The sequence below is a fragment of the Anser anser genome (genome assembly GCF_964211835.1).
Source record: "Anser anser genome assembly, chromosome: 2".
Classification (NCBI taxonomy): domain Eukaryota; kingdom Metazoa; phylum Chordata; class Aves; order Anseriformes; family Anatidae; genus Anser; species Anser anser.
Genome location: NC_139721.1, coordinates 23,364,141 through 23,385,307, shown reverse-complemented (window position 1 = coordinate 23,385,307; position 21,167 = coordinate 23,364,141). Strand labels below are relative to the sequence as shown.

The following is a 21,167-nucleotide window of genomic DNA, read 5'->3' as shown; positions in this document are numbered from 1 at the left end:
AGAACTCCAAGTTTGTCAGTATCTCCTGGATTGTCTCACAGCTTCAGTGGGTAAAACAGAAAACATTAATTTCAGCAATGAATAAGGCTTCTAACTACAAGATTTTTAGAGAGTTACAAGCAAAACAATGTGTATAAACCATTCTGATCCAACATTATCAGCTAGGCACCCTTCTAGCATTTACTGTCTCCCCTATAATTTTTAGCTGTTTGCCATTGGAGGTTTAAATTTGTGTTATAAAACACAAGCATCATCTGAATTTTGTCCCTAGACATGAACCTCATCCCAAGCTGTACGGCAGTCTACCTAATCCTTCTCTCTCAGCCTTCCCCAAGCTTTTTGGCTCTTGCCTCATTATTTCCTGCAACTCTAAACATAACCTCTAGATTTTCAACTTATATACAAGTATAGCTTCAGCAACTCATTTCTTTTTACCACCTTTATGTTTTTGATACTTCTGTAGTACAAATACAGCTTCAGTGATTCTCTTCCATTTATTTCAGTGTTGGTCATCTACACAAAGGTAAAGTTAGCATACAGGCCTATCCCTAGAAGAAAATGGTCGAAACTGTTTCTATATCCTAGCTATGTTCTTCAGTTACAGTTTTCCCCACTTAACTGTCTTTCTTAAAATTTGCTTAAAAATCTATTTTACAGCAAACTTAAAAATGTGAAGTATTCTACAAAGCAGCACATCTTGATAAATATTCACTGTGATTATAGTTTGGTTATAAACTCCGGTCATGGGCACACTCTTACCTTTTGATATAGACTGTACACAACATCTCTAGACACACTGGCAAGGTTGTCTGAGCCAGGATCAAGGTACTCTAGATGACACCTGAGTTCATACAGTCCCTATGTATCTAGGTCCTATTTTCAACTTTGTGGACTTTTTCATGATCTGAACACTGCTGCTTATTTCATAGGATGCACCGAAGGCCCAGTTGACCTGGTGTTTGTGATTGATGGATCGAAAAGTCTTGGAGAGGACAATTTTGAAATCGTGAAACAATTTGTCTCAGGAATATTGGATACGCTTGAGATTTCACCCAAAGCGGCTCGAGTTGGTTTGCTTCAGTATTCCAGTGAAGTCCGCACAGAGTTTACATTAAAGCAGTTCAACTCAGCCAAAGACATGAAGAAAGCTGTATCACAAATGAAATATATGGGGCGAGGTTCCATGACAGGACTGGCTCTGAAGCGAATGTTTGAGAGAAGCTTCACAGAAACAGAAGGAGCCAGACCATTTTCAGCAAATGTCCCTCGAATCGCTATTGTATTTACGGATGGACGAGCCCAAGATGAAGTCTCTGGGTGGGCTGCTAGAGCAAAGCAAACTGGTGAGTGGAAGTGTCTTTGATTCTTTCTTAAAGGCAAATATTGTGATAAAGAGGATGTAGAATCATAGAGAATCATAGAGTAGTGATAGTGTAGGTGTGCTACAGTAAAACATTACAGGAAAACATTGAAATACATTTTCTGTGTTCTGAGAAACTGCATTAAGAACCAGGCCTGATGACCCCACAACATGGATAAAATAGCCAAATTTTAGACGATTGTCCTGGTTTCAGCTGGGATAGGGGTAATTTTCCTCCTAGTAGCTGGTATTGTGCTATATTTTGGATTTAGGATGAGAATAATGCTGATAACACACTGATGTTTTAGTTAATTACAGAGCAGTGCTTACACTAAGCCAAGGACTTTTCAGCTTCTCACACCGCCCTGCCAGTGGGCAGGCTGGGGGTGCACAAGAAGCTGCAAGGGCACAGAACAAGGACAGCTGACCCAGACTGGCCAAAGGGATATCCCATACCATGTGGCAGCATGTTACACAATAAACATGGGGTGGCTAGCCGGGGTTGGGGAGGAGCCACTCCTCAGGGATAGGCTGTGCATTGGTCAGCAGGTGGTGGGCAATTGCATTGAGCAACACTTGGTTTTATATTCCATTATTATTGTTGTTGATGTTATTATTATTTCTCTTCCTTTTCTGTCCTGTTAAACTACCTTTATCTCAACCCACAAACTTTTACTTTTTTTTCCTCCCAGTCCTCTCCTCCATGTGCCTAACGGCTGTGTGGTACTTAGCTGCCTGCTGGGTTAAACCACAACAACGATGCTGCACATATTTTTTCTGTTCTTGTTTTATTGACTTGATATGACAGTCACGGTCATGTATGAGTAGCGTAGCCCTGGTCAGGACTGCGACTTCTTTGTGCGAAGAAAAGGATATGAGGAGAGTATGCGCCAACAAGGTTGCTGTTACAATGAAATATAAACCAAGTGCTTTAAAAAAAAATAAAATGAAAGATTTATACACTAAATAGTGCGGTCTGGGAAAATATGTGGTGAATTTACAGGACTGAAGGAAAACAGTACTAAGCCAACCTTGCTTACTTACTGAATGAAACCCCAGCTCCAGACTGTTTACACTGATATTTGTAGCACTACAAGCCAAATCCATCCCTTGTGTAATTGCAGTGTAGGCAATGTAGTAATGTTGAACATAAAATTGGCCTTGAATGCTTTATCACTGATATCTCCAAGTCTTTAAAAAGCAACAGACTTCAGCATGACTGGTTCATTCATTAAGTTGAATAAGCTTCTGGTGAATGTTTTGCTTTCCTGGCTGAAGTGCAATTGTAGGCAGATTCATGACAAAAAGTAAGGAGATGCTCGAGCAAAATATTGAAGAGTTGGAAAATGCATATTTTATGATGTTATCAGGCCCAGGATTCTTCATCAAGAAGGCTAAAGTTGCAATTCAGTGAGTGTGTAGCTGTTACTCTTCAGTGACAGTAGAGAGACACCAAACCTTCTTACGTTTTATCTGAAACCAAACAGCTGAGAAGTCACTGTTTGCTCTTGAAATCTCACAAAAGAGCTTGAAGTACTACGAAGCTAATTGCTGTATCATGGATCAAAAAATATACTAGCTGTGGACATTTTCTATGCCAGAAATGACGTAGCGAAATGTTGTGTCAAGTGATATGTTTGCAAGAATAAAGAAATCCGTGGTTAACTGCTGAAAAAGGGGATATTGAAGATCACCGTGTTTTCTACTCATTGCTTGTTTACAGTCTTTCCAATTAGAGGGCTGTGAGCCACTTCCTCCTGCCCAGGTATCAGAGTGAAGAAGACTATAAATCCTCTTTTCTTTTCTCCCTAGCACGTCTGCAGGGGAGATGCCTGTATGGAGCATCCCTGCTGTGAGGGCCTTTCTCTCCTAGACCCCCAGGATTCCTTTTCCATGTTCTTCTTACCCTCACAGGTTTGGGTGCCTTTGCTGTGCCTCCCAACCCGTCCCTTAGAATGAAAGCATCTAGTATCCATTTGCTCTGCGGATTCCGGTGAAAAACTAATTATTTATGTATTTTTTAAAAATTACTGGCATCTTTCAAGAGTCTGACCCATTTGCTAACATTTAATGGGTCTCCCCACCAACCCACTAATTGCCTTTATCGCACATACCCTGCATGCGCAGACACACACAGACCAGGAACTCTCAGTACAACTGGGAGGCTGACTTGTATGATTCACAGAACCACAGAGTGGTTGAGGTTGGAAAGGACTTCTGGAGGTCATCTGGTCCAACCCCAGGGCCAGTTGCCCAGGACCATGTCCAGATGGCTTTTGAAAATCTCCTAGGAGGGAGACCCCCCCAGTCTCTGTGGACAACCTGTGCCAGTTCTCCATCACCTGCAGAGTGAAAAACTGTTTCCTGATGGTCAGAGGGAAGCTCCTGTGTTTTAGTTTGTGCCCGTGCCCTCTTCTCTTGTCACTAGAACCACTGAAAAGAGCCTGGCCCCATCTTCTTTGCATCCTCCCTTTGGGTATTTAGAGGCATTGATGAGATCTCCCCCAAGCCTTCTCTTCTCTAGGCTGACCAGTCCCAGCTTGCTCAGTGTTTCCTTATAAAAGAGAAGTGCCAGTGCCTTCATCATCTTGGCCCTTTGTTGGACTCTCTCCAGTATGCCCAGGTCTCTGTTGTACTGGGGAGCCCAGAACTGGACACAGTGCTCCAGATGTGGCCTCACCAGGGCCCAACAGGGTCAGGATCACCTCCCTGGATCTGCTGGCAACACTTTGCCTAATGCAGCCCAGGCTCTCGTTTGCCTTCTTTGCAACCAGGGCACATCACTGACTCATGTTCAACTGGTGCCCACCAGGAGCCCCCAGCTCCTTTCTGCAGAGCTGCTTCCTAGCTGGGTGGCCTCTTGTGCTGGTGGTTGGGGATGTTCCTCCACAAGTGCAGGACTTTGCACTTCCGATTGCTGAACTTCACAAGGTTCCTATCAGCCCATTTCTTCAGCTTTTTGAGGTCCCTTTGGATAGCAGCACGGCCCTTGGGTGAGTCAGCCAGCTCTGCCAGTTTTGTGTTGTCTGCAAACCTGCTGAAGGTATGCGCTGCCTTATCATCCAGATCCTTAATGAAGATGTTGAATAGGGCCCAGTATTGACCCCTGAGGTATACCACTAGTTAGTGGCTTCCAACTAATTCTCTTGGATGTTTTACAGTGCTCTTTATGGGTTCATTTACAATTAGCAGTGGCCAACCAACCCTCATCTCTTTATCTTAAAAAACATCTATCTGTTAAATGACAGCAAAGCAATTTCTGCACATCTTTTAAATAACTGAAGCATATTAAGCCTGTTCAAACACATTTTTGAAGATATACAGCACATATATATATTTCTTGTGCTCTCCCGCTCTCTCTCTAAAATGACTAATACTCACATTTTCCTTTCGTGGAGGAGCAAGGGTTTAGAAATGCTGATGTAATAATTATATGCACTTTCTTTTGAATCTAGGTATAATTATCTATGCCATTGGAATAGGAAAAGCAATTGAGGAAGAACTGCTGGAAATTGCTTCTGAACCATCATATAAGCATCTCTTCTATGCTGAGGATTTCACAGCTTTGGAGGACATAAGTGAAGAGCTAAAAGTCCAAATCTGTGAAGGTAACAGTATTCCCCTTTGAGCTAGAAGAGGAATGAATGCTTATAGATTTATTTTGCAGGCCTAAAGTATCAAGTAGTTTTATTCATGGTGACCTCTGTCATAGTGGGTCATCGGTGTCAGACTTTGCAAGGCATGAGTCGCTCACGGTAATTTTTCTGCTCTTTAATATGTGAGGAAAATATACACCTAATCTATCACCAGGTAAAGGTATAGAATAATTTCATTTTCTTTATTTTCATAATGCTTGTATAAAATCTACACTTCTGTGCTTAGAAGGATCAATCGCTTTCTTTTTGCTACACTGAAGCCAGCCATGTACTGAACCCCACCCTGCCGAAGCAGCATGATCTAGTTCATTAGGAATGTGGGAAAATAATAATGGATTTATAGAGCCTAATGAGACTTGTAAATTGCTCTTAAGATCAATAGCAAGAAAACAAACTCAGCAAAACAAATTATCAAGATCTGTTGTGCATATTTATCGAATATTAAAAACAGTTCATTGAATATATATTCAAAGCTACAAAGAGTAGATCTCAGTTGCATGTAAGCTCCACATTTTGCTTCACAAATGTGGAAGGTTTGCTGCAGAAAGCACCCTTCCTCATTCTGGCACAAACAGCCTCAATCTAAACATTCCCAGCTGACATTTTGCAAGGTACAGGGGGAATGTGAGCTGGGATGGAAGCTGTTCAGCTAGAGGAAGGACGGTATGTTTCTCCCACTCACACGTTCCCAGGACTCAGCATTATTTAGAACATTGATTTATACCTGAAGTAAAATGCAGAAGCATCACTGTGAATAATACTGAGCACAGCACTAGAATTGTATCGGGTGGTTTAATTTTCACTACTTCTGTTTGGTTGTTTTTCTTGAAATTAAATGCAAACAGGTTTTACTTTGTTCTTTAGCTTTATTGTGTAAAATTCACTGGCAAGCAGCTGTGCATTTCTTCCTCATACAGATGTCAGGGAAGAATCTGAAAAAAAAGAATGTGAGAATGTTTCCTAGGTTGTATATTTTGTGCTTCTTATAGTCATATGAATCTTCTAGCTCCGTCTTTCTGAAATTCAAAATACTGTGATAGCATAAACCCAAGTCTGTTCATTAACCTTCTTACCAGGCAGATAATCTACTGATGACAGCGTGTCATCTTAAAAGCTTGGGGAGACGCCAAGGCCAAAATTGGCTGGCAACTGGTATAATAATTCTCACTCATTAGCAAACCCCAGAGCTCAGTGATGGAAATGCATCCTTCAGGTACCCACAGCAGTGTTTAGCAGCCATTTTTTTTAAACATATTTGATATCATATGAAAAATAAGTAAATTCCGCCCCTCTGTGGCAGTTTCTAAACTGCACCTCTAGTAACTGGTTAGAGGTGGTGCTTCACAGCTTCTGTCCTCCTCCTCTCTCACCTGAGGCAGTGCCTCAGCTGTTTGTTCGTTTGTTTGTTTTCCTGGACACTCCAGGAATTTGCTCATCAGCTATTGCTCATTAACTCATACCACCAGAAATTCTGCCTCCATGCTTGTTACACAAGCTGAAAGTTTTATTTTTCCTTTCAGTTTTTCCTCTCGGCCTATTTTTTTTTTTCCCATCCTTTCCAACAGCAGTAATTTCATTTTGACTCTAGCCTTAGTCCTCAGCTGAGGACTTCTAAGGCACCAGACTGCGAGGGCAGGGATGAGCTCTCTGCACTTTGTGCAGCTCAGACATGGACTCCACTGACAAAGCCTCTTATCCCCAGTCCCAACTGTGGATGGGCTGCATGTGTACAAGCAAAAGAGAAGTCCTCCAACTCTGTTACGGGGTAAGGCTTTTTCCTTTTATTCTGCAAGAAACCATCAGCTCTGTAGAACAGTTGCTGATTACTATTAATTATTCTCGATGACTAGTAATTTAAAAAAAAAAAAGTGTTTTTTCTCTTACGCTTCTTACTAAGAGGAACTCACTTGGAAGGTTCCATTCATTGCCTTGGTTAGTATGAATTTCTCGTACGACTGGAAGCACTAACAAGGCTACAGCGATGTCATATTTAATAGGCACTCATCATGATGGTCTCCACCCTTGTTCTGAGCATGTGCGTTACGGAAGCCTTTAATTACACAGCTACATGTATTTTTGTCACAAAGCCCCCCCCCAGCCCTGATCAGATGACGCCTGTTGGTTAACATTCTGTTCTTCCAAATTGCAGATCATTATCGCTGCTGCAAGTAGTCAGACACTGCCTTTGAAGATACTTTCTTGAAGGCTTTTTCTAACGTAATATTTAGATTTTGTTCCAAAACAGAACATTAAATACAAACACCTAACTTTAGTGTGGCTTCCTCAACAAATTTGAATATTTATGCTGACTACACTAACTTTATCAAATAACTTAAGGTTAGCAGCCTCTGTCTGTACTTGTCTGATTTGACAGAGGTGATGAGATAGAACTGTTTGGGTCCAAACCAGTCTCTGAAGCCTGAATAGGAGTTTCTGAAGTGCTCAACTACCCTCCCAAACTGGAAGCCTCTTGCCCCACCTCTACCAATGTATCTGCCGGTCTTGTTTCTTCTCTGTCCCCTACATGTGAATCCTTAACTCCTTGTCTATCTATGTCAGCCCAGTGTCAAGATCTCAGACTTCTCACATCAGTCCTTCTACCCTTCCTAGACAGTCTCATTAGCCTACAGATCTTCAACTACTTCTAGAGCGATTTCACAGAATCACAGAATTGTAGGGGTTGGAAGGGACCTCCAGAGATCATTGGGTCCAATCCCCTGCCAAAGCAGGTTCCCTGGAGCAGGTTGCCCAGGTAGGCCTTGAATATCTCCAGAGAGGGAGACTCCACAACCTCCCTGGGCAGCCTGTTCCAGAGCTCCGTCACCCTCACCGTGAAGAAGTTCTTTCCTCATATTGGTGCAGAAATTCCTGTGATCCATAAAATTGCACAGAGCCTCTTCAGCTCCAGCCGTAGTCGGCAGGATTCGAACCTGCGCGGGGAGACCCCAATGGATTTCTAGTCCATCGCCTTAACCACTCGGCCACGACTACACACAATTTACTACTTAGTGTCAACTACTCAAGGCTCACCTTACCTGTTTTGTCCCACCTACACTGGGAATCTCACCATCCTTGTTCCTAGGTGGTTATTCTTATACTAGACACCTCACCTACTTTGTTTCCTCCTCAGCTCGTGATCTCATCCCACACCTCTCTGGACTCAGATCTAAGCTCTGAGTGTTCCCTTCACCAACAGGCTCCCAGTCATGCTTTCTGATGTAGTTCTGCCTGCTGAACTCTGGTCTTACTCAGCCACTCATCTGTTCACTCCCTGTTCCTTGTGCTCAGCATTCAGCCCCCACCCCCCAACTGTGTCATCTGCTTCCCAGCAGCTTAGTACATCTGCTTATTATTGTGTATCCGTCAAAATTCACAATTAATTGAAAGTGAAGCATTAATTTTCTAGAAGAGAACTCACTCCTAAGAAACAAAAGTTGTCTCTCCATTACCCTCTAGTGGCAGGAAGCAGGTAGCGTGCAGAACACCCTTGAGATGGTTATACCTGTAGGTGTAAAATAGGGGGTTTTGTAAGTATGAAATAGGTTTCCATTTCTCTAAAGACACACTTTAACTAAAAATTGGGTATGTGGAATCTGGAATAAATTCCTGCAGTCTAAAGTCTGTTTGATGAGCTATATACTGGTACTGCTGCTAATAACTGTAGCGCATTAAAGAAACTCAACTGCACCCTTCTCACCAAACACTCCCAACTCCCCGATCCACATTTCCCGTTACAAAGGAGAACACTGAAGGAGAATGAGACATGTCTTCCTTCTGCAAGCAGTTTTTATTCTTACTCAGTCCACCCCAAAAGGACCAACAGATGACAGTGAAACACACAAGAATTGTCACTAAAGGACACCACATAGGTTGCTGTAATTGCAAAGTGCTTCACCACCATGAAGTATTTGTAAAGCACTTCCTGTTTTGGAGGAGTTCTGATAGTCAGGTTGAAGGGTCAGTCCTGGTACGTATCACCATGGACTTCTTCCAACCTGCACAAGTATGATGTGTTCTCAATGTATGGTGAGAGAGAGACAAGTAAGAAACATTTCCATTTCTGTGAAACTTTTATTACTTCTTTTGTGACCTCTTTTCTTTCTACCAGCCTTGAAAGATTCAGCTCGCCAGCAAGATCTGTCATCTGGAAGGCTTCGTAAGACTGGTCCACAGTCTTCAGGTTGGCTGTTTTAACACAAGTGTCCTGCTGTCTCCCTGAATCGCCGCTAAGTTAGCTGCCTTCTCCATGGCTGCTTCTGTACAGAACCCTAACAGTTCACATACAGGAGAATTGTTCACCCATTTCCCACCCTAACCCCCTTAAAAGCTACCCTCTTTTCTGCAATTCACATCTGCTTTTAGTACAGAAAATTTTGAGACCCACCGTAACAGACGCATGGCTGCATGCTCCCTTTTTACACCATCCAAATGAATTTCTTCAAGGGGAAGCTTGTATTTCAACACTGCTTGATTTTTAAAGCATGTTCAGCTTTCAATCACTGCTGTTTCTCACAGGAACCTCACAACTCCCTTTCAGTTCTGCAACCCACAACTTAAATCATGCACACAGTAAATACAGCCTAACAGCTTGGTTCCTTCACATCTTCGTATCACTAGTCCTCTCCATGAATGATCCTCACTGCAGTCAGTGAGATTACCCTCTAATTAAGGAGAACTCTGTGCATGTGAGTAGCAAAAAATAATGCATAATTACGTGAAGTGGGTTTCATTTTTAGACTTTTGGGGGGTTTCCTGCAGGACCTGAATCAACCACAATAACCATCACAGATGTCCTTGCCTGTCCCAATCTTGCAATACACCATAAGTATCATTTTGAAGACAGTCACACTCACTCCACCAGAACAACAGGTAATTAGGTTACCTTTGTTTAGATAATCCAGACTGCTCTTTGATTATCTAGGCTAAGAAGTGCCGTGTACTATTTTCCAGTATACAAGATCTGTCCCATAGCATTCTTTTGGATGTTGACCTGTTTTGAGAACAGGGAGCTGTATTAAACCTACTCTGCATTTAAGAATCTTTGTCTTTCTCTCCCTCAGCCCATTGGATTTATTCGGCGTTTAAGTCTATGCTTGACTGTTTCTGTTTTTCAGCAAAAGATAAAGACCAATGCAAATGTGAAAACCTTGTGACATTCCAGAACTATGCAACCAGTGAAGTAAGAAAACTCACACAGCGATATATCCTTTCTTATATGTAAAACAAGAGGGATGGGTTAAAAGAAATTATTAACATAGCAAGTATAAGCTGCCTTCATGGCACAGATCAATCTACTGCAATGAAAAGCTGAACTACTTAGTAGATACTGTTAATCTCCAAGAAGCAAGGCTCCTAAGACTTGAAATCTGTTTCTCCTTCATAGAAGGGACCAAAATATTAATATGGATCTTTCAATGATCTGTAACAATTAACACCTTCAGGATCAGCAAAGAAAGCACTGGTTAAATTCAAGACTGATACTCTGCTTTGGTTTCCTTCTTCAGATGTTAACAAAACAGCATTTAGTAGCAACAGGAACCATCAGATATTTCCCTTCCGAGATGCTAGGTGAAGCACCAGAGGCAGGAAGGTGCTTAAGGTAAGATTCCCAGTGAAGAGGAAGCAGAGGACACAGTGTCTGATTATTTTTGCATGAACAAATATGCACACAGAAAAGGAAGCGTAGATTGATAGATTCGAATTCCCAAAATTAAGCTTCACTACGAGGTCAGCAATGCTACACATGCTAACCTGAAATTGCCTAACTTGCCTGCCCAAGAACTCCACTATCAGGTGTGTGAGAGATGAGTGGTGCTCTTAAGCCAGCTCAACCATCAACCACAAAACTATTTCTCCTGTGTCTGTCAGATACCCCAAAATATACAGATTTCAGCAAATGATAGACAAGCAAATCCCGGAATGTTGTCCACCAAGCCCGATTTAGTACCTTCTCAAGAGTACCCCTACCAGCTCTTGCCTTACATCCAGCTATTTTGTGTATCTCAACAGCCAGCCCCACTGTTACTTCCCATCTTCCCAAGAAAAACCCTTCAGTAGCAAGGAATCACATTTTGCTCATTTGGTTAAATTATTCCTTGCAAAGCAGAATTATTTCATAAAGGGGGGTGTTGTAGGCCAGTCCCAGTGGGCAGCTAAGCAACACTTTCCCCTTCCCCCTGATTCCCAGGGGGACAGGGGAAGAGGAAAAGAGGAATTATAGCAAAACCTGCAGGTCAACAAAAAAATTGTTTAAGCAACAACAGAGAAGTGGAAGGACAAAGAAAACAAGTGATGCAAAGACAATCACTTCCCACCTCCCATGAACAACTGATGCCCAGCCATTTCTGAAGCAAGAGATGGCTAACCTCCCTAAGCCCTCCTAATTTCCTATTTTATTCCATGCTATGTAGTCATGCTCTGCAATATGCAACTGGTTGGACACCTGACGTTATTTTTTAATATTATATACTATCATTAGCTCTTTCCTTAACTTTTGTCTACTGGAAGAAATGACGAAGAGAATGGAAGACTTGGAAAACAGGCTAAAATACTGACCAAAGCATCAAGTGTACACTACACTGTATATTTATACATACAAAGTTGTGAGAGCTATTTTGTTAAATCAGTTTAAAGTAAAATAACAAATCCTTGTCTCAAGTTAAATAAGAGTATTTTGGACTCCTGCATCTGTAATACTACGTGTTCTGTCTTGCATTGATTGCAGATAAGAATTTTTTTGAAAGTTTTATATATAAACAATTTAGTAACTAGCAAAAATTCTAATTCAGTAGAACTAAACTGAAATAAGCTATGCAAAACATTAAAATGCTGTTATTTTTGATGTGAAACCTCCACGTTCTGAAGTATTTTTAAGGTATGAATTTATTTGGGTTGCTTTTCTGTACTTCCCTCCTCCACTCACTCTGCTCCTATTTCGAGCACCCTGACTGCACGCCTACGTGTAGTTGTATGTACATGCATGTGCAAGAACAGAACAGTGGGATGGCATTCGCAGCAGTTAGATTTCATACATCCTTTCCAACAAGTGCAGACTACTGAAATCAGCTGGAAGTGAAAATACGAATTTATGTCTGTGTTGAAAATGTGACGAATGTAAATGAGCAAAGCAGGGAGTCTGCTGGCTTATCACGGTAGCACCATCTGAAGTTCCAAGTACTCTTTCTCTTGCCACAACAAGACCAGGTTACCTCACCCTCCTCTTGGTCAGCATTCAGCGATTCTTTCATTTTTCTGAATGCAACTATTTTCATTATGAAGACATTCTTTGGGCAATACAACTAGCTGCACGCTTGTCTGACAAACGCTAAGATGAAAATGAAACAGCAAATTGCTTCCAGCCATTCTGGCTAACTGAAGTGCTTTCAAGTTTTACCCCCACTCCTTAGCAGCAAAAGCACTCTTCTGCTAGCTCTACTTTCACACTGCTGCAGCACCAGAACTATTTCTTGAAGCGACCTAAATCTGGGGTTTAATAGATAGACACCGGTAATTCCTTCTTTGCTGACACGTTTTGCCTCTTTACTATCTCCAACCTGAAGTACACAACTTTGTATGTTCTGTTCCAGAAACCAATGTAGCTGCAGCAAAATTAAATTATCACTGATAAACTAGTAAGTATGCACGTGTACAAAGCAACAAGGTGTAAACAGGTATTCTGTGTTTTAGCACTCTTTGGCAAATAGAATGCAAATTTTGTGAGACTGCTGGTACATACTGATTGTTGTTAAATGTTCCTTTCATTGCACGTCAGCAAAGTGCCAACACCCCACTTAGTAGTCACTGATACTAAGGAACAGTCCTGTGAGACTGTGGTCTCACACAAAAAAAAGACAAATCTAGAAAATGCCAACCTCCTCAACAGTAACACGTGTACATATTTTCTCTTGGAACGAATATACAGTAACTTGCATTAGTAGTTTGTGACTGACTAGGTGAAAAAAATACTAAAATAAACTTATTCACACTTTTAAGTAAAGCCATTGTGATCCCCCAGCAACATCCCAAATTTGCTACTGTGCCTCACATTATGACTTGTCTTCCCATTAGCACCCCAAAAACCAAAACCTACGGGAGCAATACCCTGTTGGGATTTGACACCATGCTTACTGTGGTCAACTCCTACTCCACTTACCTTGTCAAGAGCCCCAGCTCATACAGAAAGCAACAGGCAAGTTTTGTCCCGCCAATGTTACTTCTAACAGAACAAAAAACACAGTGGTGATAAAGAATCTTCATTTATATAGTTTGTTCCCTAAAACCAGCAAAGTATGTATAATACAATACAAGTGTTTTTTTTTTTAAAACAGATCTGTAACCAGTTTTATTGTAGAAAGAACACCATTACAGCATTTACTTCTCACTGGTTTGTTCTGGCATGCTTCTAATGATGTCAGAGTCACCTGTAAAACAAAAATACATCGTTACAAAAAGATCTACAAAAAGATCCATTTCCAGAAATAAGCAAAAAAAATAAGAGATTCTACAAACAAAATGTAAAAGTAACGTGGAAACGGTGTATTTATAAAAAAAGTAACTTTGATGGCTTGATAACAATACTTTTACCTGCATTTTTGTTAATTCATACTCAGTATGTTTATGATAATTATGTACTTGTCACTAGCATTTACAAAGCCAGTACTAGAGTGACAATCTAGTCCTGGAGGACACAATGCACAGCTTTAATATAGCGAATGTCTAGCCTCCCCTGATCACGAGAATATCAGGACAGCGAGAATATTCGCATTGCACTACACAGCAGGAAGTCTGAGTTGCAGTTCTTTATCTTAACATAAAGCTCTTAATCTGACAGCCACAAAATAAAACAAACCTAAAAGCATTGTTTTGGAAACAAAGCTTTACCTGCTATTTGAATACAAACAAGCTAAATAAAAGTTTCTAAAGAAACAGTGAATTCAAACGGACATCACTTGGGGAACATTTGATGAAAGTTAAAAATCATTAAATCCGTACGTATGCATTTAATTAAGATAACTCTTGGTCAAACAATAATGGAAGATAATTTGATTCTTCTCCTAGAAGACTCAGGAAAGAAGATAGGCAGTCCCCTAATTAGCAGACTCTACAAGGAACTTGAACAACTCTGAACAAAGAGTGCTACCAAGCCATAGCAATTACACACCAATTTACAGTTTTATCACTTAATATGATTTTCAGCTCTGGTACTGGACTAGTATCCACTTGCACATAGCTTATTCTAGTATAGATCACCCCAGGAAGCAAGACAAGTCACAATCCAACAATTTGTTTTGCTGAGACCCTTTGTCTTGGGTTAAGAAAGTTCAAACCCAATTGGCACAGACGGCACGTGACACAAGCTCACGTTCTAGCAGAGGGCTCAAACACAAGTACCGTTAAGTTGCTTCCCAGCCACTGAAAGAACCCTCATTACAGACTGACAGGTAGACAGAAGGCAAGCTCACAAGGTTTAACAGTGAAAGGAACTACACACAAACTTAAGGAAGAGTACCTCTAAGTTCTAAGAGCCTAGGACTCCCAAAAGAATGGGATCTTGGGCAGAGAAAATTAAGAACGGTACAGGGAAGTAGAGCAAAGCTACAACATCACGCCTGCGCATTACTTGCTAGTGAGCAGCAGTGCTCAGACAATGGAGGAACCGCTGATACACACCCGGCTTGGTCATTATACGGCAGCAGACACGTACCTGGGTCGATGATGGCCAGCGTGCACACTCTGTAGTATTTGCCACAGGCTGTACCCAACTCAATGTTGTTGCCGCTGTAATGGTGGACGCCGGTCTTTGCGAGCATAGCGTAGTACTCGATCTCCGACTTCCTGAGATTCAAAAACTGGGTCTTAAAGCACTGACAAACAATTCTGATCGAACATAATACAGCAACAGCAGTGCTAACTCCAACCACAATTAAACTCTACAGTTTTCCTCCTCTCCCAGAAAAACACATCTATTTCTTGCCAGAAAACCTAACAGTCTCCTACGTTATGTCTGCATCTTTACTTTCTTTAACCTGTCAGATACTCCTTGATGACAAAAAGGGCCCTGAAATTCAACAAGGAACATGTCAGAAGATGGAAATTGCCAAAGACTTCGTTTTCAAAAAAAATACTTCTATGGCCAGGAGCTTTAAGTTATAACTTAACTTTGACAGCAAATACTGTATTCTTCAAATATATTTCAAATCAGTGTCAACTACCAGTTTTTCCTACCTGTAAAATTACTTTCCGATATACTACTTTGAAAAAGCAGGAATTGAGTCCCACTACACTTTCAATGAATGCTATCACAGTGTGAAAAATCTCACAGCACATTCTCTAATGTGAACTCTTGGTATTAGGAAGCTAAAAAACATCTGGGAAGCATTTTAATACATCCCGACCTGAAATTCATATACACCAATCAACCCACCATGTTTAATTCACGGTACTATGGAGCATGCCAATAAGCTACTCTGTATTACCAATTCAAACAAAGCACATGCTGTATTTATACAAAGCATTCGCCTTAGCTTAAAAAAGTAGTAATTCATACATCTGCTTACCTCAAAGCTGGGCAGTTGTTGGCGAGGATGACCAGCTTGGCTTTGCCCTGCCGAATCATTTTCAGAGTCTGTTTGTATCCTAGCACATATTTACCACTTTTCATAACCAGCTGAAGCCTAGAGTTTATAGACTCCAGGGACTTTTTCTGAAGACAGAAAAAAAAAAAAAGCTTTATTATATGCTACTTTGCCTTTGACAAAATGGCAGGAAACATAAGGTGAAGAAATTTCAACTACAAGCAATCTTTTCATGACTTTATTATTTGCACACCATACAATTGTGGATAAGAATGATGCTGATACTATACTTGCCCAACTTCATCAAAATGCCTCTTACCAATTACACAGGGAAAAAAGCATTATTGGTGCTACCTATGTTAATCAACGTAAGAGGTATAACAAACGTGCCTTTGCAAAGCTCAGCTATGTCAAGTCAAAATACATACCACCTCCACCTTACGAAGCCGAGCCAGGCTCTGCATACGGCACTTCCCAGGGCACGTGTTGACAGCATTAAGCGGGTAGGTAAAGCCAAGCAATCGCATGCAAAACGAGCAGCCCCCCCAACACGAGAACGTGGTGCTCGTGCAACAGCAAGTGCCACCACCTAGTAAGAAACCCATGCTTGCTGAAACAGCCTTGAAATTATAGTAAAAAGATGGCACGAAACGCAAAGTCTGAGCTCCACCACCCTACCACCCACACCAGGAGCACAGCACCAGCTCCCCTTTCCTCCCCTCTAGCCCAGGGACCCCGTGAGCAACCTGGGATGTCCTATGGCGGGGAGCCGAGCCCACAAGAACCGGCCTCAGGCCGTGCCCCTCAGAGGCCCCCCCGGGTCCCCTCAGAGGCCCCCCCGGGTCCCCTCAGAGGCCCCCCCGGGTCCCCTCAGCGCACCGCCCGCCACCGGCAGAGGCCCGGCCGCCACCCCACGCGGCCACGCGGCGGCCGGCCGCCACTCACCGTCTTCTTGGCGGCCACCATGTCGCTGGCTGGCGTCGGCTGGGGCGGGAACTGGAACACACAGAGGACGACCGGGGGTCGGGTTAGCGCCCGGCTGCGGCCCCCCGAGCCCCCCCGCGCCGCCCGGCCCCGGCCCCACTCACCGCTGAGGCGCCGCCAAGATGGCCGCCACGAGCCAAAGGAGCGAGCCCCGGCACACGCCGCCTCTCCCCGCCGCGCCAGCTCTCGCGAGAGGCGCGAACGCGCCGCAGCCCCGCCCAGGCCCCCTCCCTCCGGCTGTCAATCCGCCCCCGCGCGCGGCTCCCATTGGCTTATCCGGGGAGGGGGCGGGGCGAGGCGGGGGGACGTGCAGAATACGCTCCCCGAAATGGCGGCCGCGCCTCAGCGGCGCAGGGGGGCGGTCGTGCTCGCTCGCTCTCCTCATCGTGTCCCTCATCCCCAGCGCCTTACGGCGCCCTGTGTCTCACGGAGCGATTTTAAACACTTGTTTTTCTCCCTCGCAGCCTCCGGGAGGCTTCAGACGCTGCTCAAGGGGAGGCCAAGGCGACCTGCCTTCCCCTGTGAGGAAGGGGAAGGGACACTGACGGGCAGCCCCTGACCGAACAGGGCCCCAGTGCCGAGCTGCGGGCGTTATGGCCCCAGCGGGTGCGGGGTGGCTCCTTCGTGGCTGCCCGTGTTGGCAGGTTCAACTTTGGGCATGCTTCATAAACCCCCTGGCTCTGCTCAAGGCAAAGGCCTCTCCTCTCCCTCTCTCTCTCAACACGGGGCACAGAAACAAAGTCCTACCCCTGTGGGCTTTGGAAACAACTGTCTTTGAAAATACCGAGAAAATTTCTGAGTACACGCTACTGGAGAATGCAGTTAGGATGTGAGAAAGTTACAGCTGTGATAGTGTTGTCTGTAGGTTTGTGCTCAGTACAACCTGCCAATAAGCACACAGAGTCAGAATCTACACAAAGGTCTTTTAATTAAAAGCTTTGGGACTACAGGAGGTCCCATGGCGCTTCCTGGCATGGGAAGACATCCCAGAGCAGCGTAGGTATTGGGGAGCAGTGAGCAGCACAGGTTCAGGTGATGCCTACCTGGACACTGCAGGGACCGAGTGAGGTTGGGATCTGGGGTGTTATTTTGGAGTGTTCCCCTGTGAAACCCTGCAGCAGCTGAGAGGCCCAGTCTGTCCCAGAGGGCTGGCCTAGGATGCTCGGGGACGAGCCCCAGTCTCTGTACTCTCTGCAACACTTCTAGGAGCAGATGCTTGCTTTCTCTGTCCACGGTCAGACATCTTCCATACCAGTGTTCACTGCATTTCAACAGCACCCTAAGTACTGATGGTATAAGGGAGAAGGCATCCGTCATCTCTACGGATCTTTGGCACCTCTGCATGCAGTCAGTCAGCCCAACCCATCTCTGCTGCAGAGGTGATACTGGCTATGCTACCTCTAAATCTACAGGTTAGCTAAATCGTGCCTCGTCCACAGTCAACTCTTTTCAAAATTATACGGTTCCCTAATAGAAACATCAGGACAGGGAGGTCTGCCTGTAGTACAGTAGGTCTTCTGCTGGTATGACTTTGTGCTCTTAGGGCACACCGCATCATGTGCGTCTCAATGTTTGTGTTTTGTTATGAAATTACAAAGCTAGCATAAAAGCATTTATAGATTTGCCTAGGTTGGCATAAGCATGGGAGAGCATTGTATTTGTTGGCTTTCGGAAGTTTGATGCCTTTGTGTGTTATGTAGCAAAAAAATGAAGAACAAAGCCAATACATACCAGAATCAGTTACAGTAGGATGCTTATGTGAATATAATTTATTTTGATTAAGGAAGGGAAGTAATTTCTAGAAATATATTGATATGCCTTTCTACTGATACAGATGCCTTCACACAGATTTTTTTTTTCTGGTATATGGTCACACACCTTATCAATTATTTATAAAAGTAAAGCCTTTTCAGTGGCAAGCAGCCTTTGGTCAAAATGCGTGCCATCATCCCAGTCATTTCCCTGTGTACAAACTGGGTGACAACTTTAGTTTTTAGCAGGCCAGTTTAAGAACCTAGATAAAAATCCAACCTGCTAACATTAAGATAAAAATGAAATAAAGGTATATAAGGGGGAAAAAAATCACCAAGCTTCAGCTGACCTTAAATTTAACAACAGAAATTCAAATATTGGTCCATCACTGATTGAAAAGTTCTTTGGGAATAATTTCTAGATTAAGCACATATGAATAATATATGCACTATTTAAGTCATAATATGAAAAGTTACATTTTGATGGCTTCCTATAGTCCAACTTTACTTATTGAAACAAGTTCATTTTCAGCCCTTCACAGAGCATAATTAAATCAATTTTGAAGCATTTTTCAAACTTTTCTTTGTCAGCTTTGTCTCATTCTTTTCTTGTTCCTCTTCCTCTTTGTGTCCCAACACTCAGGTGCACTGCTGTTATTCCCACTGCCAAGTTGTGCCTTTTCTTTTAATTCTTTAAATTTTTGCCTAGTTGTTTGTGGTCATCTCAAATATTCTTCTTGTGTTTTGAAATTACTCACAAGAGAGTATAAAGCTCAGTGGGCCTAGTGAATTCCTCAGTGCAGTTCTGGTCGACTATGCCATGTTTTATGTTATTTTGCAAAATTTGGGAATCCTGCACAGCTCCTGAAGAGGGAGCTGTTTGTAAGGGTACTCCTTGCAACCTCAGCTCAAATTAGGAGAAAATGTAGTACTTCCCTTAAAAGCTTGTAGAACTAGTTCTTTCCAGTGATGTGTTTTTAAAGAAAACAAACAAAGAAATGCCTTTCTGAAAGAACTTTCTGTCAGAAACCAGTCGCTGGGACCCAAATTGTGACACTAATTCTGGATATGTGGGGAAATAGAGTCAGAAATAGGCTTTTGCACTTGTTCCTCACACCCCAAATCTCCCTTATGTGGTCGTGCTGGTATCTTCTAAGAGTCTGTGGTTCATAAAATGTCTCTCATAAAGGCAAAGGGCTGTCTCAAGTCAGATGAAGTCAACAATAGTAGTAAGAAAAGGCTTTGGCCCCTTGAAAATTCCTTAAACAATATTACATGGCCACTAAATATCAGTCAGCAGCTTGAGTGCATGTGCATTTACAATGCGCTGTTCCAGAATTAAAGCACGGGGAAAGCATTGAGGCTGCGTTTGGCATGCAGGCCAAGTGCCGTTCCCTCTGCAAGGGGTGCTGTGCTCCTCCCCATGATTAGGCCACGTTACAGTGTTACAGCAGAAAAAAAGTAAAAAAAAAAAAAAAAGTAAAAAAAAAAAAGTGAGGGAAGCACAGATGCCACCATTTCCAACAGCAACAACAACAACAAAAAAAGTCTCAGGGTGAAGAGAGCCAGGGAGCAGCTGCCAATGTCAGGAAAACCATCATTACTTCTCCCATCAAGGTCTTCCTGCCCTAAAGGAGCCACCGTGGACACATCCAACCCTCCTGCCTGCCCCAGTGGCCAAATTGGGCCAGGAAGATCAACTTCTTCAGGGGTGAAGCTGGTCTTTTTTTATGGTGAGGGTGACAGAGCACTGGAACGGGCTGCCCAGGGGGGTTGTGGAATCTCCTTCTCTGGAGACTTTCAAAACCCACCTGGACGTGTTCCTGTGTGACCTGATCTAGGTGTTCCTGCTCCAGCAGGGGGATTGGACTAGATGATCTTTCAGGGTCCCTTCCAATCCCTAATACTCTGTGATTCTGTGAGGTCTCTCACCACCTTCCTCTTGTGTGTGTGTAATCAGGTTCTGTAAGAAGACACCAGTTAAAGGTATTTGGAGGCATAAACTAGGAGCACGAAAGACATAGGACTTCTCAGTCACCGGTGGAACACTGACATAGCTAAAAAACTGAAGAGCAGCTTCATCATTCGGGATCTGGAGGAAAATGCAACAAACTCAGCACATGAAAAATCCTAAGTGATGTAGAAGGCAAAAAACATGCAAGATCATAAAGAAACCTTATTTCCTTTGAGTCTGGACACGTGATCACAAATTACTGAGTCATGGCTGGATTAACAGTCTAATTGTCCTGCTTTAGCTGGGATCATAATTTCATGATACATCAACTTCAGCAGAGATGGCAGCTAAAGGAGTTCCCACCCTGAGCCTTTTTTTTTTCTTCTTTTTTTTCAGAGTTGTTTTTAACTCAAGCCAGTGCTTCATTTCATAATGCCATCTCAGCTGTACTGACACAGGCCATGGGATGTCCTGCTGTGGGTGGGAATGAGCTGGGACCCGGGGAGGGGAGAGGCGCAGGGCAAGGGAGGAAGCTCCTGAGGCTGCATCACCACTGACAGCCAAAACTACAGAGCAAGCCGTGGTAGCAGAGCGTACGCATGCTTGAGGAAAGCCAGGTGAGTTAACAGCTTTTGCTTCACAGCGGGGGCTGGCTAGGATCGTGGATGTGGTCTCTTGCAAGTTCAGCTGCAAGCAGTAAGTACTGACCATACTCTGCCAAGGCACATGCATTTCTGGAGAGAAATCCCAAAGCAACTTTCTCCCCACGTTGTAGAACTCCAGGCATTGCCCCCTCAAATGCGACGGTAATAACGCCATCATTGGCTTACTAACAGAGGAGTGTCCCTCCCTGATCATCTAAAAATTATGTGTAATCTGATGGCAATA

At 43.2% G+C, this 21,167-nt stretch overlaps 2 protein-coding genes across 7 annotated transcripts in view; one reads left to right on the top strand and one right to left on the bottom strand.

Annotated features, from left to right (window-relative positions):
- MATN2 (matrilin 2) overlaps positions 1 to 11,864 on the top strand; it is a 68,693-nt gene extending 56,829 nt beyond the window's left edge. For 4 of the 6 annotated variants that reach the window (XM_083823333.1, XM_083823330.1, XM_083823334.1 and 1 more), the window contains 6 exons: positions 930 to 1,343; positions 4,816 to 4,968; positions 9,125 to 9,196; positions 9,775 to 9,885; positions 10,131 to 10,217; positions 11,518 to 11,864. In XM_083823333.1, the coding sequence (XP_083679459.1) occupies positions 930 to 1,343; positions 4,816 to 4,968; positions 9,125 to 9,196; positions 9,775 to 9,885; positions 10,131 to 10,217; positions 11,518 to 11,570 (890 nt within the window). In that variant the 3' untranslated portion in view covers positions 11,571 to 11,864. The remainder of the gene's footprint in view (positions 1 to 929; positions 1,344 to 4,815; positions 4,969 to 9,124; positions 9,197 to 9,774; positions 9,886 to 10,130; positions 10,218 to 11,517) is intronic. The other 2 variants (XM_083823332.1, XM_083823335.1) reach the window with 1 other exon arrangement.
- Positions 11,865 to 13,255: 1,391 nt separating this feature from the next.
- Positions 13,256 to 16,787, bottom strand: RPL30 (ribosomal protein L30). The gene is made up of 5 exons (XM_083823339.1): positions 16,679 to 16,787; positions 16,536 to 16,586; positions 15,573 to 15,718; positions 14,720 to 14,850; positions 13,256 to 13,436 (listed from the first exon to the last, which is right to left on the bottom strand). The coding sequence occupies exons 2-5, from the start codon at positions 16,554 to 16,556 to the stop codon at positions 13,387 to 13,389; spliced, it is 348 nt and encodes a 115-aa protein (XP_083679465.1). The 5' UTR covers positions 16,557 to 16,586; positions 16,679 to 16,787; the 3' UTR covers positions 13,256 to 13,386.
- Positions 16,788 to 21,167: the final 4,380 nt, after the last annotated feature.